This window comes from Anopheles merus, chromosome 2R (genome assembly GCF_017562075.2).
Source record: "Anopheles merus strain MAF chromosome 2R, AmerM5.1, whole genome shotgun sequence".
Taxonomy (NCBI): domain Eukaryota; kingdom Metazoa; phylum Arthropoda; class Insecta; order Diptera; family Culicidae; genus Anopheles; species Anopheles merus.
The window spans coordinates 3,430,078-3,444,862 of record NC_054082.1 but is presented as its reverse complement, the minus strand read 5'-3'; the positions used below and the strand labels follow the sequence as shown (position 1 = coordinate 3,444,862).

The 14,785-nt window shown below is 47.9% G+C and overlaps 1 protein-coding gene across 2 annotated transcripts in view; it reads right to left on the bottom strand.

The window, feature by feature from the left end:
• Positions 1-460: 460 nt before the first annotated feature.
• The window catches only part of LOC121591166 (acetylcholinesterase), a 57,507-nt gene continuing 43,182 nt past the window's right edge, over positions 461-14,785 (bottom strand). The window contains exons 2-8 of one of the 2 annotated variants that reach the window (XM_041911610.1): positions 7,854-8,217; positions 5,797-5,931; positions 5,170-5,707; positions 4,893-5,090; positions 4,097-4,804; positions 3,854-4,026; positions 461-3,742 (exon numbers count right to left, since the gene is read on the bottom strand). In XM_041911610.1, coding sequence (XP_041767544.1) covers positions 3,621-3,742; positions 3,854-4,026; positions 4,097-4,804; positions 4,893-5,090; positions 5,170-5,707; positions 5,797-5,931; positions 7,854-8,199 — 2,220 coding nt within the window. In that variant the 5' untranslated portion in view covers positions 8,200-8,217 and the 3' untranslated portion in view covers positions 461-3,620. The remainder of the gene's footprint in view (positions 3,743-3,853; positions 4,027-4,096; positions 4,805-4,892; positions 5,091-5,169; positions 5,708-5,796; positions 5,932-7,853; positions 8,218-14,785) is intronic. The other variant, XM_041911612.1, reaches the window with a different exon arrangement.

The window sequence follows — 14,785 nt, the reverse complement described above, 5'->3', positions numbered from 1 at the left end:
ACTACGAATATTTACGTGTGTGCTACACGATACTTACGCGATTAGACTAGAGAGAGAGAGAGAGAGAGATGATCACGATCACGATGAGCGTCGGGTGCGTGTCAGGGGCAGGGCCATCATCATTTCAGGTCTGGCCGCTGCTCTGTGGCATGCTGCTGATTCTGTTCCTGTCCTGTAGCGCTTTGTGGAGTACTTGTACATATTGTGCATCAGTGAAGGGTGTCTGTCTGTGTGTGTGTGTCAATGTGCGTGTCGCGTGTAGGTGTGCAAGATGCGCTCCTGTGCAGTAGTAGTAGTAGTACTAGTAGTAGTAGTATGTTCTCTAAGTATCTTTCCTACATGTCGACCGTCGTTTGCTGCACACAGTTGCACAGAAACGACCGTTTCAAACAGTTACCTTCAAGGAAATCATCACAATAATGCGCGTTAAGAGCGTTTGTTTCTTTTTTTTTTGTTGTTGTTTAGTTGTTTTTTTGTTGTTGTTTTATGTACCGTTTTACTTTCCTATAATAATTGTTGTCTGCGGTGGCGTCTGCTGATTCGCCGCTACTCTCTTCTTGCTCTTTGACCTCCTTAGCATCGCTTTGCCGACACTTGCCCCCAACCATTTCATGCTTATATATTTTGTATATATATTATATATGTATATATATTATATATAAGACTACATAATTGAACAGCGGTAACGGTGCCGTTTTGTGTGTGTGTATCATTGTATTCACATCAATTGGCGCGCGCTACAGGCCGCTACAGCAACAACACGCACAATGCATTTTTGAGGGTTGGAAACCCGCTAGAGGCTGAACATGCTTTTCACCGCACCATCACGGCATCCATTCACCAAATCAGCTCTATTGCTGCTACGGAAAAGTGTCCTCGTGTGCAATTGTTGCAAAGAAAATCGTACATCTAAATGCAGTCCTTCGCCGAATCTCCTCCCTCGAAAAGCACAGTCATGTTTGAACTGGTTTGATTAGCTTGCCACAGTAGACAATCGATTGTTATTGTGTGTGTGTTGCCCATCCGGGTGACCAACCCATCCCAAAGTGTGGCGAGTTTTATTAAGCCCTTCCCGGTCTGGGCTACATTTGGCTTTCGTTATGTCTGCTTGCACTTATGCGCGTGGTTGTTAGATGGAGGAGGCTTGCGTGTTGCGGCCTGGTTAGCTGGCGTTAAGAGTGCGCTGTTGGCCAAATGGAGTTGATTTTCCTGTCCTTTTTTTCTGTTTCGAAGTGAGGTCCTAATATCATTTTCCAGAGCAATTGCGTGTGAATAAAACGAGGGTTTTGTATTTGGAGTTGTTTGTTAATTTTTTGTTGTTTTACTTATTCTCTTCACTGTCGTCGTTTCGCATTTCACGTCTTTGAGTTGTTCGGTGCAAGTGATACTGCTCATACTGCTGCTGTGTTGTGTGTGTGAATTTTTGAAAAAAGTGTCTGAAGTTTCGTACTCGTCTCGTTTTGCCTTAACCTCACTTGGGTGATTCTAGCTGTTATACTTTTTACTGTTTGTGATTTAGTTTGGCCAGGGCCTGAATGTCCGCGCCACCGGACCACAAGCCAATCTGCGTGCGTGCCTTGCCACCGCTTCTCTGTGCCCGTGTTTCCATTCCAGCGTAGCTTAAAACTATTCGATTTTTACCATTAGATTGCAACAGCATTACAAGATATGATATGTTTTCGGTTTTATTATTTTTTTTGCAAGTTTTATTTTATAACTCATTCCCCGTTCGACTCGCCGCTTTCGGTTGCTGCCTTTTGCCCTTTTCGTCGCCGTGTCGCTAGGTTTGGTATCTATATTTAACTTGGAATTTAAACACTATAACTATGACTCTGCCTTACTAGCGCGGGGCCTTGCTTTTGTGTGTTTTGTTCGCCTGCATGTGCGATGCTCAGGACAGCCCGCACGTGTCCCCGGTCTATTATAGACGGACGACGCTGTTACGACAGTCCTTCCCGTTTGCAGCAGGGAAAATGTATGTTTGAAAACTTGCTCTCCTGCTGCAGCAGTGTAGAGAGCTAAAGGGAACTCTAAACATTCGCCCACCACTTGTCTATTCCCTTACGCATTTCGTTCATTTGTTTGCTTCCATCAGCGGTGTGAAGAACGTGAAAGTAGAAAATGTACTCGCGCGACGCTTTGCTCGACAGTTTTTGTTTTCTTTTGTAACCTAATCTGTTTTTTTTTGTTTATGTTTTTGTGTGCTTCGCAATTTTGCTTTTGCGCCTCGGCCTCGGTCTAAATGTTTACTTTTTCCCTCTCTCTCTCTCTTCTAGTTTCTTTAGTTACATCTAATTGATTGTTGATAGTATTTGTGGGTTCTTTTTTTCGTGTTGTTCTTGCTGTTGTTGCAGGTGTTTCGCTTAGGTGTATTTAGTTTGTGTGTATGTGTTTTTGATTTCAGTTTTGCTTTTAACTTCCTTATCTTTATCTTACGCTTTTGCTCCAACGGGTTCGCCACAATCCAATGGGATTAGTAAGGTTAGTAGGCTTTTTTGTTTTGTTTTTGTTTTCTTATTTTTTTGGTAAATTTGTTCGTTCTGATTTTTTTGTTTACTTCCCGTTCTTATTTTGAGGAGTTTTCGAGCTTTAGAATGGATTGCAAGTAATTAGTTTTTTCTTAGTTTTGTTTTATACCTTTTGCAGAAATAATACCTCCTCCCTGCGCTCAATTGTAGCACAGTGTGTACTGCACCGGTTACTCTAGTACCTTTTGCTATTTTGCGTTGGTTTTGGTGTAAGGAAAGAAGTTTTACGAATGAGAAAACGGATAGGGCCAGGGTGTTGCTTTCGTGATGTGTAGCTGTGGTTGCGAGTCGAAAGTGTGCGCGGTGCTAGTTTACATCTTCAGCACGAAACGCGCAGCACTCCGCCAACGACCCGGTTCTGCTCCTGGTAACGAGTTACGAAGCGTTATTATGGAACAAATTCATACTGGTGGTGCAGTGGTGGTAAGCAAACCGGGGGAAGGGAGGGGCGGGGGTTTAATGTGTTTCGTCAGAACACGAGGGAAGTAGTAGTTCATGCGTATATATGCGTCTAGATGTATATTCATATAGTAAGTTTAACATTTGTTTATTGTTCCGGTGTGTTTTAGTAGATGTGTGGTGTTTAGTGTTGTTACACGGTAGTACATACCGCACGGTAGTAGATCCTGCTACAAACGGCGCTGCTGTCTGTGTGGAGGGGAAGGGGAAAAGGGGGGGGGGGGGAGGGAGTGGTTTTTTAGTGTAAAGCTATAAGAAGTGTGTTACTGTGTGTACGGGTCGTGGTGTATTCCAGCAACTGCCCATGAAACGGTTCAGCTGCTCCGGTCAGATGGATACTGATCGAACCCATCTTGCCATAATTTGCCATAAGAAAGTAGTTATTTAAGTAGTAGTTTGCTACTGTGCTGCCCCCTTGGTTTCGTGAACCCGGTTGCAGCTTTTGTTGTTGTTGTTGCTTCGATTATTCGATTTGCTTCTGCTCTCCTCGCCCGCCACCACTTGTTTTCCCTTTTCGCTATGTAGTCCTATCTCTCCCTCGGTACTGCTCTAAAGGGGGGGAAATTGGTTAGGAAAAATTTGTTCCTCACTATCTTAAAGCTTAAACGAACTAGGCCATGGATGGGGTAGTAATTATTGTATGAATCTGACGGTCGCCGTAAGCAGCGACACCAGCAGCACGATCAGATCAGGTCGGTAAAAAAATGCGCTGCTTTCGCACGGTTCACTGGGCGGTGCTGGCCCTGGTAGGTTCGCTGTTTTGAGGGAAAAGAGACGTGAGAGAGAGAGAGAGATACATTTGTTATTGCAACCTGGACCCTTATGGGGACGCGGGAGGAGGTTTCACGTGCAGCCACTAGACTTACAGGTAGCTGCAACTAGCTGGGGAAGGTACTTCTTCCAGAAGGCACACTGCCTCAACCGTGGGCCCCGACCGACGAAGGACGTGTTGAGGCCCAGCTCCAGATAGTGCCGTCCGTGGGCGGTGTGCTTGGGCCACTCGGGGAATTCGCTGCTGGCCGTGTTGGGATTTGGATTGCTGTTGAAGAGAGAAGGCGTTAGAGTAATCGACACTCTGCTGTTTGACACATACACACACACACACTTACCCGGTTTTGGCAAAGTTGGACCAGTATCGCATGATCTTCCGGCTAAAGTCTTTCTCGTCCTCGGTGTAGCCGAGGGTGGGGTTGAGCGGTTCGCCGAACACGTAGTTGATCTCGTCCCCGTGCATCACGCCCGTCCAGCGCGGCCACGGGTTGCCTTTGCTGCGGTGCGTGTACAGATACATGTAGACGTTGTTGCCCTCCTCGGCGTACCGCTGCGCGAACTCGTTCACGTTGCAGGTGAAGTGATAGTCGCCCACCATCTTGTCCAGCGCGTCCCGGTTGCTGTTCGGGTTGTCCGGCTCGGTCCAGTCGGTGTACTCGAACACGATCGCCTGCCGGGCCGCCCCGTTCACGTACGGGTTGAGCTCGCGCACCGCCTGCAGGAACTCCTCGCGCGTCACGGTCACGCCCTCCTCCTTGCGCAGCAGCTCGGTCAGGTAGTAGATGATGAAGTAGTAGCCCTCCTCCGTGTTGCTGCCGGTGAGGATCTCCGTCTTCTTGAAGCGCCCGCTGGCGAGCGAACGCTGCGGCGTCTCGTCCAGGAACGCACCGTCGACCACCGGCACGAACGGGAACTCGCAAATGCCGAGCGTGCCCCACTCGTTGTTGACCAGCACGTGCGGATCCTTGCCGCGCAGACACTCGACCGCATCGCTCAGCTTGCTCGGTTCGTGCGGGCAGCCGACCGCTTCGGCCAACCGCAGTGCTCTGGAGCGAGAAAAGAGCGAAGGAAAAGTGTGTTGTGGTGTGAGCTGTCTCGGGCTGGCGGTTAGGGCAAGCAGCAGCGCACACGTACCTTAGCGTGGCTTCCTCGCGCGATACCAATGCCCACGGTGCCGTCGGCGAGCCGCTCTGCAGGATGGCCCGCTGGAACAGATCGCGGGAAAGGGCGGACAGCAGATGCAGCGACACCGAGACGGCGCCGGCACTCTCGCCGAACAGTGTCACACGCGACGGATCGCCACCGAACCGGTGAATGTTGTCCCGCACCCAGCTGACTCCCAAGAAGTGATGGGAAGAAGAGCACCCCGTTAGAATACTAAAGCCTCACGCACACATGCAAAGACACCTACCGTAGCGCAAGGTTCTGATCGAACAGTCCCGCATTGCCCGGCGCTTCCGGGGTGCCGAGAAACAGGAAGCCCAGGCTGGCCACGCGGTACTGCAGCGACACCACGATCACGTTCTCCTCCGACGCAAGCGCCCGGTGGTCGTACACGTCCAGGGTGGCGGTGCCGGAGTAGAAGCCGCCGCCGAAGATCCACAGCATGACGGCCGCATTCTTGGGCCGGGGCCGCGGTGCCACCACGTTAATGTACAGACAGTCCTCGGAGAGGGGCGTGTTCGGGTTCCACATGGTCGCGCCCGGGAAGTCGCCGAACACGGTGTCCACGATCTGCACGCAGCTGTTGGGCGGTGTGGTCGTGTTCAGCACGCCGGTCCACTTTTCGGCCGGCCGCGGATGACGGAACCGTAGCGGCCCGACCGGCGGCTGGGCGTAGGGAATGCCGAGCCACACGTCCACCTTCTTGCCGCTGGGCGCATCGACCGTAATGCCGCGGATGCGCCCCTTATCCGTGTTGACCACCAGCGGATCGTTGTCGTTCGCGTCTGCCGGTGCGTACGTGTGTGCGTAGGGGGTAAAGTGCGTTGTAGTGCACAGGCAGGGTAAACGTCCACCCCTTCCGATCGGTACTTACCCGAGTTTGACTCGCGCCTCGTCAGACCGCGTCGCCGCGGCGTTGCTCCACTGTGGACATGCTCGAGCGTGCCCAACTCGGCGTCTATAATTCGTACGGACTCACCGTGACCTATATATGGTGTAAAAAATGCGTCTGAAATGTTGGAACCACAGAAAGAGAGAGAGAGAAAGAAAAAACAACACACAAACATGTCAAAAGAAAACCAACAACAACAACAACCAAGGAAATTCAATCTATCGCAACAATGCGCATTCATTTTGGCAGGGCGGTGTGAAGGTGGTGGCGTCGGCGGCGGCGACGGCGGAAGTGATAATGGTGTGTGAGTAGTGGTCGGTGGTGGGTACGTAATGGTAGGCGACTTGGTAGGTCTGGAGCCTGGAGCGATGATGTCGGGATAGGATCGATGACCTCGCCAGTAATCTCTTCATATTAACTTAGTATCAGCGCGAGCACTCTCCATATTGTTTGTTTTTGTTTCTGTAGTACATGTTTCGGTTAAAAGTCGGTATGAGCCTGGTGTAAGTGAATGAGGCTGTTGGAAATTATGCTGTCTCGTTTTATGTTCTAGTACACGTCGCAGTACAAAAGTGCAATTGTCTGTGAAAGGGAATATGATGCCTGTTCTCCGATCTTGCTTCTAGCAGCCGTGGAATACACACACACACGCCGCAAGCACCGCACGCACGCTGGGCGTTCTGGTTCTGGGCGAGGTCGTAGCGGAAGAAGTATGGTAATGTTTAGAAAAAAACACGACGAGAGAGGGATAAAAATACGAAGAAAAATTGAAAAAGAGAGATGAAAAAATGCGCTTTTCAACTTTCGAACATTCCGATCGAGAAAAAGAGCACAGGAGTAAAGGCGCGAACCTGTTCAATGCTGTGCTGGCACATACAAAGCTGTTCCGGTAGGTGCTATTTGCAAATGTGTGCTTCCTTGTGAGTGCTTAGATGTGCGACGTGTTTGACTAGTACATTTAGTGCCGGCTTGAGTGCAAGTAGGTGCTCGTGAGTGCAGTAGTAGCAGTAACAGTAGTGCGTGTGTTGCATTGAGTGCGTGGGGTGCAGAAGAGATAAAGGATAAAGGATATCTTACCATGTCAGTACAGGGTCATCGATGAAAAGGTTAGGTAGTTAGTTAGGGCTTTCTTTGAGCAGTGCTCGGAATAGTTCTTTTTGTTTTGCTTGACATTATTTAAGATATTTTCTAGTGCCCGCCTAAGTAATTATACTTTTTTGGTCGCATTTGAGCGTCTTAGACATTTAACATTGTCATAGGCAAACTTGGAAGTTTGTAATTACAACCGTATATGATTTGTTTAGACAAGAAAGGAACGCCCGCCAGCGATTGTCGTTACCAATATTTTGATTTCCTGTTGTTCATGCAAACTAAATCGATACAAAAAGCGATTCGAACAAACGACTTTAGACATGTCCGTTTGCAAAAGCTTTCGACACATTCGTGTTACATAAAAACCTTTGCAAGGAACCATACTTTATGCCGATACCTTTTGGCGTTGGTTGAAACGGAGTCCAACCCCATTGGGAAGGGATGATGCAAACTCATACAATAATCTACTTCTATACAATTCTACTACAAGATACTTGCTACGGAACATTTACTATAGATATTTATAATAAAAAAGAAAGACACATTAAAAGTTTGTTGGAAATGAAATGAATAGTGACAAAGTAAAGGGTGCCAGAAAGTCACACATAGAAAGAGCGGAATCAAACGGACGGACAAAGTAAGCAAGTTGTGTGTGAGGACTAGAGTGTCTGTACAGCTTCTTACTCTTCATCGCCTTTATTTTTCTGGAGCTCGTTTGAGAAGGCAGGAGAGTAAGAAGCGCACATGAAGAAGAACGGAAATGACCAATCCGTACCAATCCACCTCGACCCCGGCGTGTTTGCCTCTGTCAGGTGGAGTCAGACGATGGAACCCGTTTTTGCTTGCTTGTGGGGATCTGTATATCTGTGTTCTTTGTGTGCGCGTGTGTGGGTGAATCTGTATTTATGTAAGAATGATGGTCCGATTTCGGACGCCATCCAACCGACCTGCGTCCTTGCTGAGAGTAATGCGCGCCACGTCGTCCTCGGCTGACGATGACAGCAGCGACGACGAGGAGGAGGAGGAGGACGCTCCGGCAGCAGCAACGGATGACATCACACCGGATGCGAGCGATCCGGACTGGGCGGACTGGGAGGAAAGGCCAACACCGGCGGCAGCCGACAGCTGATGCGATCCGATAGCGGCACCATTGTTGAGCTCGTGGTGCCGGCCCTGCACCAGCGCGGACCAGGGTGGCAGGATTAGTAGCAGCGCGGTCACGCCGAGCAGACCCAGCGGAACCATCCGCCGTCCTAACCGTAGTCTACCCATCAGCAGCCCTCGGATCTCCATCGGCACGGGCGGAGAGCGCTAGAGAGAAGCGGACGAAGGTGAAGAAAAGAGTAAAAGATATCAGAAGTTGTGGATTAGTCGGTGGTTTGGTTTAGTATGCGGTTCGTATTTTCTCGTACTGGTACTAGCTCAGACTACTGCGACATCTACCCAGGACGGCAGAAGAAGGCGTTAGAGCTTACACATAAAATTTAAGAAAACTTAAAGCCAAATCCGACGTAAAATTTCCCATGCTCTTCTTCCGGTACACGAACCAAGCTTGACATCGGGCAATCGGAGCTCGGTGGCCATTTTGAGGCGATGAGGGTTGGCTTTTTTTTGCCTCCTCTTCGACGGCTGAAGTTTAATATTCATGGTCAATCGTGCGTTCCGGCGGAAATGGAATTGGCTCGGCACAACGGCACAACACGCCCGCTGCCAAATCGTCCGAGGTACGGATGGTGATGATAGTAATTACAGCGCGGGATTAAAACGCGCTGATTTTGTTCAGGCCAGTCGTTCTTACCCTCTCGGGCCGGATTAGAGGGCACGGCACACAGCATCACGGAATTTCTAATTCCCCATCAGCTTCTTTTCAAATGAGGCACAAGCGGAGACCCGCCCGAATCCGTGCTCTTGAAAAGCCGCTGTTCCATTATTTGACAGTTCTCGGTGTTCGTAAGGGAGCGTCCGTGGCCTGGCAGGCAAGGGTTTGGGCATCGGAGCGGAGCTTTCTTTCCTCGTAATACTCCAACAAAACAGCTTGAGCGACTAATGTGCAGAAATGCTAATCTACCTCTGGGCGTCGAAAATGTTTCAATGCCTCGGAAGGATGCTTGTTTGGATCGTACGTCTTTTTAAGAACTCCGAGATGAAAGTGTGGATTACGATGGAATATAAATACATCTCGAAACATTCGAATGTTTGGAACTGTTTGCCGACTTGGCTTCAGAAGAGGTTTTTTCATGCGATGAGTCACTGTTGGGACTTGCAGGTACTTTTGGGATTTAAAAGAATTAATGTTTATACTTGGACCACATTTCAACAGTGTTTTAATGCCAATTTTCAGTAGCTAAATGCTGCAAATGTGTCTTAATAACACAACCATCAATTAAACATAGTATACAACAAAAAGGACATCGCGCATCGTGATCCTTGCCCTTTCAGTTGAAGTAACCCAAAAACTGCCAAAAGTCTTGCCGAAATGTTTATCCGGTTTAAAAGTCACATTGGTTACAATGTAAACCGTTGATTGATTTTCAACATCAGCATTAACTTTCTGCTCGCACGAGTGATTTGAATTAAGCTCACGGATGCCCTTTTCGGAAGCGCTCTACACTCACAACGAAGCCGAAGCTTCGTGCCGCTGCATAATCATTCGTACCGGTTTCGACCGATCCGAAATGTGACCGAAAAAGGAGCAAGTCATCAGTATTTAGGGACCCCCCGTCGCCTGCTCCGTACGTCCATGCGCCATGCCGGAACCCGGTGGTCCTAATTTATCGGCCATAATTCTCCTTCCGGCGACTTTACGATCGGAACGGACAGGACAATAATTCGGCTGCCAGACCCGTGCCGTGGCATTCCGTTTATGGCAAGTTGAATTATTCCGGCCCATGTTTGTTGGCTCTTCAGGCTTGACAGGCGTGCAGAAGTTTCCCCCCCCCCCTGTCCCAACCACGTCGTGGGGTAATCGTGCCCTGGTTCTGCGCACTGTGTGTCCGGGTGTTGTTTTCTTTTAATTAAATTCCTTATTAAAGTTTTCCCTGTTTACTCTCGCTGGCAGAACTTTTGCCAGCTGCTTGTATGCTCTACCCCGGCCACCTATTCTTCAGGTAGAAGAGAACGCTTTGCTGCATTCGTTCCGAGTCGACGGCTTATCTAAGAGCTGGGACTTGTTTTGCGGATCAATATCCGTAACCGTACTCCGGGAGTTTCTTAACGGAAAATCGAATCCGCTCCGCGGCCGGCTTTCAACACCCAACTGTGCCACGAAACGGTGTCGGCCGACGTTGGGCCCGCGGATGGAATGGTGTAATGGGGTGTAAACATAAAATGGTGCGTAATATGCTTTGCCCTCTTGCTAAGCCAGGCTAACCCGAAGCAACTCGAAAGGCTCGAAGCGGCAAGAAACGAAGATGAAAGTTTATTTAATTAACACCTTTTTCGCACTGGCACGTCAATTTCATTCATATTTTATGATGCTTTCATTTCTGTCCCCAAACCAATCGCGAGCCGACGAGGACGACGGGTTTATGGTGGTTTGGTTGCGTTTGGTTCGCTATGGAGCGGGATTAGCGGGATTTCGCCCTAAGTGTAAGGTGCAGTTGGTAAAAGAGAGCTTTTTAAAAGAGAATAATAAAGTTACCTTCGTAAGGGGGGATATCATCGGGTTTGTGAGAAAGCGATTATAATTATAAATCAGTAGAGAACATGAGGGTTGATAAGTAGTTATGATATCTTTGCACGACATTCGAAGTAATACGCCTCAAAGTATGCAATACGCTTTGCAGTGTTGTCCTATTAAGCCTGTTCACATGTGCTTTTTCTTGCGTTGAAGCATCTAGCGGCTGTATAGCTTGATCAACAAACTTATTTCAGTTATCCTTAAACTTATTTCGCTTATCCCACGCAGGCCATAATACCGTGAAGCGCGTTGTGCTTGGATTGCTATGAATCTTTCAACCGCTTTGCAAGATAATCCTTCCAGCAAACCGCAATCCGATCATCTGAAGCGTTTGTCAAAACGGCGTCGCATCATGGTTTTTGCCTTTCCTGTTCCAAAAAGCACTACACACACACACACACACTCGAGCGCGCAAGAAACGTCGAAACAAATGTCACAGTCCTAATTGAAAACGGAAGGATTCGCTCTACCGTTTTTCACGCGAATAGTATGAGTGTGGGCAGGGACTCGTCAGGTTTCGCTCGTCCGATGCAAAGTAGCGTGGAAAATGCCATCCACATACACACTCCAATAAACCAACCGGCAGCTACGGCAAATATCACAGAGACGTGTGACGTCAAAATGATTCCTGCGATGCTGGTTCGGTGACCGCGATTCCCTGTCGTCCCCTTGCCAACCAACGGTAAGGTGAGGTGTGGTGTTTCGCCGTAAGTTTCGACGGATCCACTTCGTTCCCGTCTTTCGCGCTTCACCGTGTTTTTTTTTCGGAACGGAATCACACCGACACTCAATTATAAGAACTGATAAATATTTCATGCTACACTGTCACTGGTATCCGCAGTCCCTCAAAAAGCCGTTGTGTGGACGGATGGCAGATGGCGCGGGTCTCGCCGGACTGCAAACGGGGCAATGCCGGGGCCGGGAGAAAGATTATCAGCATGTTTCATCAATAATTCATGCTTCTAATAGATAAAAATAGCATTCCCATTTACGTCCACCATGTGCACTGAGTGTGTTTGCGTGTGTGTGTGTGTGTGTGCAACCTTTTCCGAAATCATCCTCTTTCGCACACAGTTGTCACAACGCTCTTGAGTCATTTTTCCTTTTTTTGCGAAAGTTACTGAATTGGCAGAAAATAGCTTTATCATCATAGTCGTCGTAGATTTGAGCCCCGTTCTCGCTGATGAGCTTTCAGCTTTCGATGGTGTATCTCGAGTACTCATTGACCGCGGGAAATTGTTTTACTGTTTTCTCTCCCTCTTAATGATGGCTGCCGTAATACTTTCCGAAGCGTAATTCTTATTAATTTCGGCTTTAGTTCATTCTAATCCAGAAAAAATGCAAAAAATGGCAAATAGATTAAAAAAAAAGATGACTGGAAGGAAGGCTATATAAATTGGATATTCATTTTTTCATCTATGGTTTGATAATAATCAATAAGTAAGCACTTACGCTAACGTTTATTTCTTGCCTTTGGGGCGTGTTTGTTTCCTCTCGACTGACGTGAGCTTTAAATTGTCTTAAATTTGAGCTACGAACAAAGTAGCACTCACCCTTGCATGAGCATGTTTACAGCGAATTCGCAACAAACTATGCCCGCAGCCGCTCGATCGCTTTCCATCACACGTACGCCGCACAACACCGCATAACAAGATAACGAGCCTATCGGTAGAATCCGATTATATCGGCACGACACTGGACGCACAATGGCTGCGGACAAAAAGCCCATTGAACATGAACATGATGCTGCACACAATGCCGAACGGTGGTACACGCGCGGCTGCTGCAGTATCCTGCCGATTTCCAGACCCCCGTCCAGGTTCGGCTGTGGGAGGCACGATCAAACCGATCACTGCCGCTGCCACTCAAATGCCATTTAATTAGTTTAACGAAGCGCCCCTAACGGAGATTATTCCGCCAAAGTGGGCAGTTATTTATTAATGCATAATGATGGTGGCCCGATTAGTGCTGCCGAGGGGGAGTGTGGTGGGCCCGGTCGCTGGGGCTGGGAGAGGGCGTAAGGAAGAGCATCAGCCGCCCCACCTACTCACCGCGATACACTTCCTGCCAACTCGGTTCATGGTCGAGCCCGGTAATGATCCAATAATAGCCTGGAGGGCTTAGGACATATTTCGAAGCTACGCCGAACAGTGGATGAAGGAAGAAGTGTAGGGAAGGGTGCTGTGGGAGGCCGACAGCGGCTAGTGTTTTCTTAGTAACGTGTCGTGCAGGTAATACAGCTGTTTGGGTGGCATTTTTTTTGCCCGAGTCTCGATGCAGGTTCATCCATCCATCGATTGTGATATTGGAAACGTCCTTGGAAGGTTGTCACATGATACTGAACGTTGAATGTTGATTCTCCGAACAATTGTGAGTAACATTCTATCTCTTGTATCACAATCATCCACGTATTAAACTTACGCAATCACTTTTTGGTGTAAATATCTCTTGAATATCAACATATCTTGAATATTTCATTCATTTGTGAGAGCTAATAAGCGATAAGTATCATCAGTAAAGAAAGCAAAGATGCTATTACTAATGAAGTCTACAACACTCTCAATCAACACTCGCATAAGATCGGCGGCCAATTAGATGCATACAAGCACACCACATTGCAAGAGCGAAACACAACACTGCTCATTTGATTTACATTTAATTACTTGCTAAGGATTTGCAAACATTTGCCAACCGCGTATTCAGCCGCGGCCAGCAGCACTGGCATCACACTGCACACGTTTGAAGCTTGGCGAACGACTTAATTCGCTAAGCGGATATCGGTTGATGTGGCTAATTTATGTGCCCTCCGTGTATTTGCCGCCGCCGCTCGCACACATCGTCGATGTGAAGGGCAACGTTCGTTTTACTTTTTCCCCCGCTTTAGAACGGGCATCATCCCATGTAGCTGTCGGGCCCGTCTTTAGGCCAATATTGATGTTGCGGTTGGAAAGCGTTTCACACTGCAAGTGTAAACAAATTTCCCTTGGATATACTACTACCCACCGTGTTTGGCAGTTTGGCTGGAGATGTAGCGGAATGAGAGCTTTTAAATTATCGCACAAAGACACAAGCACACGGGAAACGGGAGCATCACATGAAGGGTTTAGCATACCCTATGGATTGAAGCTCAGTCGGTGTATGTGCTTATACTTTACTTTAAATAATCTGCATTTGCCGATAGACAGTGGTGTGCTGTTATGCTCTTCAATTCGTACGCTCCGGTAGCATTATTTTATTGTTTATTGTTAACACAAATGCGGCCATCGTACCCTTTCAGCGCGGGCCAGACGGTTAAATCCCACAACCGGTATTACGTTGATTTGCTACGATTATTAGATTATGATTTACGATCTACGATCGCGCGCGGGTACGGGTCGTAGCGTTTCGCTTCCCTCTCTCTCTCTCCCCCTCGATATTCACCCCTTATGGCACCTATGTGAGGCTCAGTTGATGCTGTCTGTCGACGGCAGGCTTAACTTACGCAATATGTTTGCTGCCGGATGCTGTCGGTTGTTTTTTTTTTCGGGAGAGAGGGGAGATTATACGACCGGAAAGGTAATGGGAACCAATTTGACGTTTAATGATACACTTTGGCCTTGTCGATCACGTATCACGTACTACTAATCACCCCGAATTTGTGCGGTTTCGAAACGCGAACTCACTCTCTCTCGCTATGGATGTGTCGCTTATTGCTACTGATGGCAGAATGAAGGGAAGGGCTGAATATAGTTTGACAGACGCTTTAAAGTGTTTACACATTTGATAGATTTAGCAGGGTTAGCGGCTGTGGACGGGGATGCCACTGGCGATGTATTCAAACAGTATGGAAAATAAAATAAAATAAATGAATTGATAGTGTAGTGTTTTTTTACCAGGCTTGTCTTCTTTTCTTAAACAAGTCTTTCAACTTAATCATACTGATTGCACGATTCTTACGCCGCCACTGACAGCTCCCCTGTATTAGAGCCTGCACAACAACATATGTATGACTGTAGGTGTCGTGAATACGACCTGTGAAACGAATGATTGTGTGAGTTTTCGCTCTCGGAATTCAAATCGAAAACTGCTCTATGCTAGTAATAGTGGGCCGACTTTGTTGTTTAGCTGATTAACGATGCATTGTTGTATAACTGTGCCAGCGACTGCAGCTGATGGAATATGAAATCAACTGCATCTTTAAACGAACCGTATAGCACGATC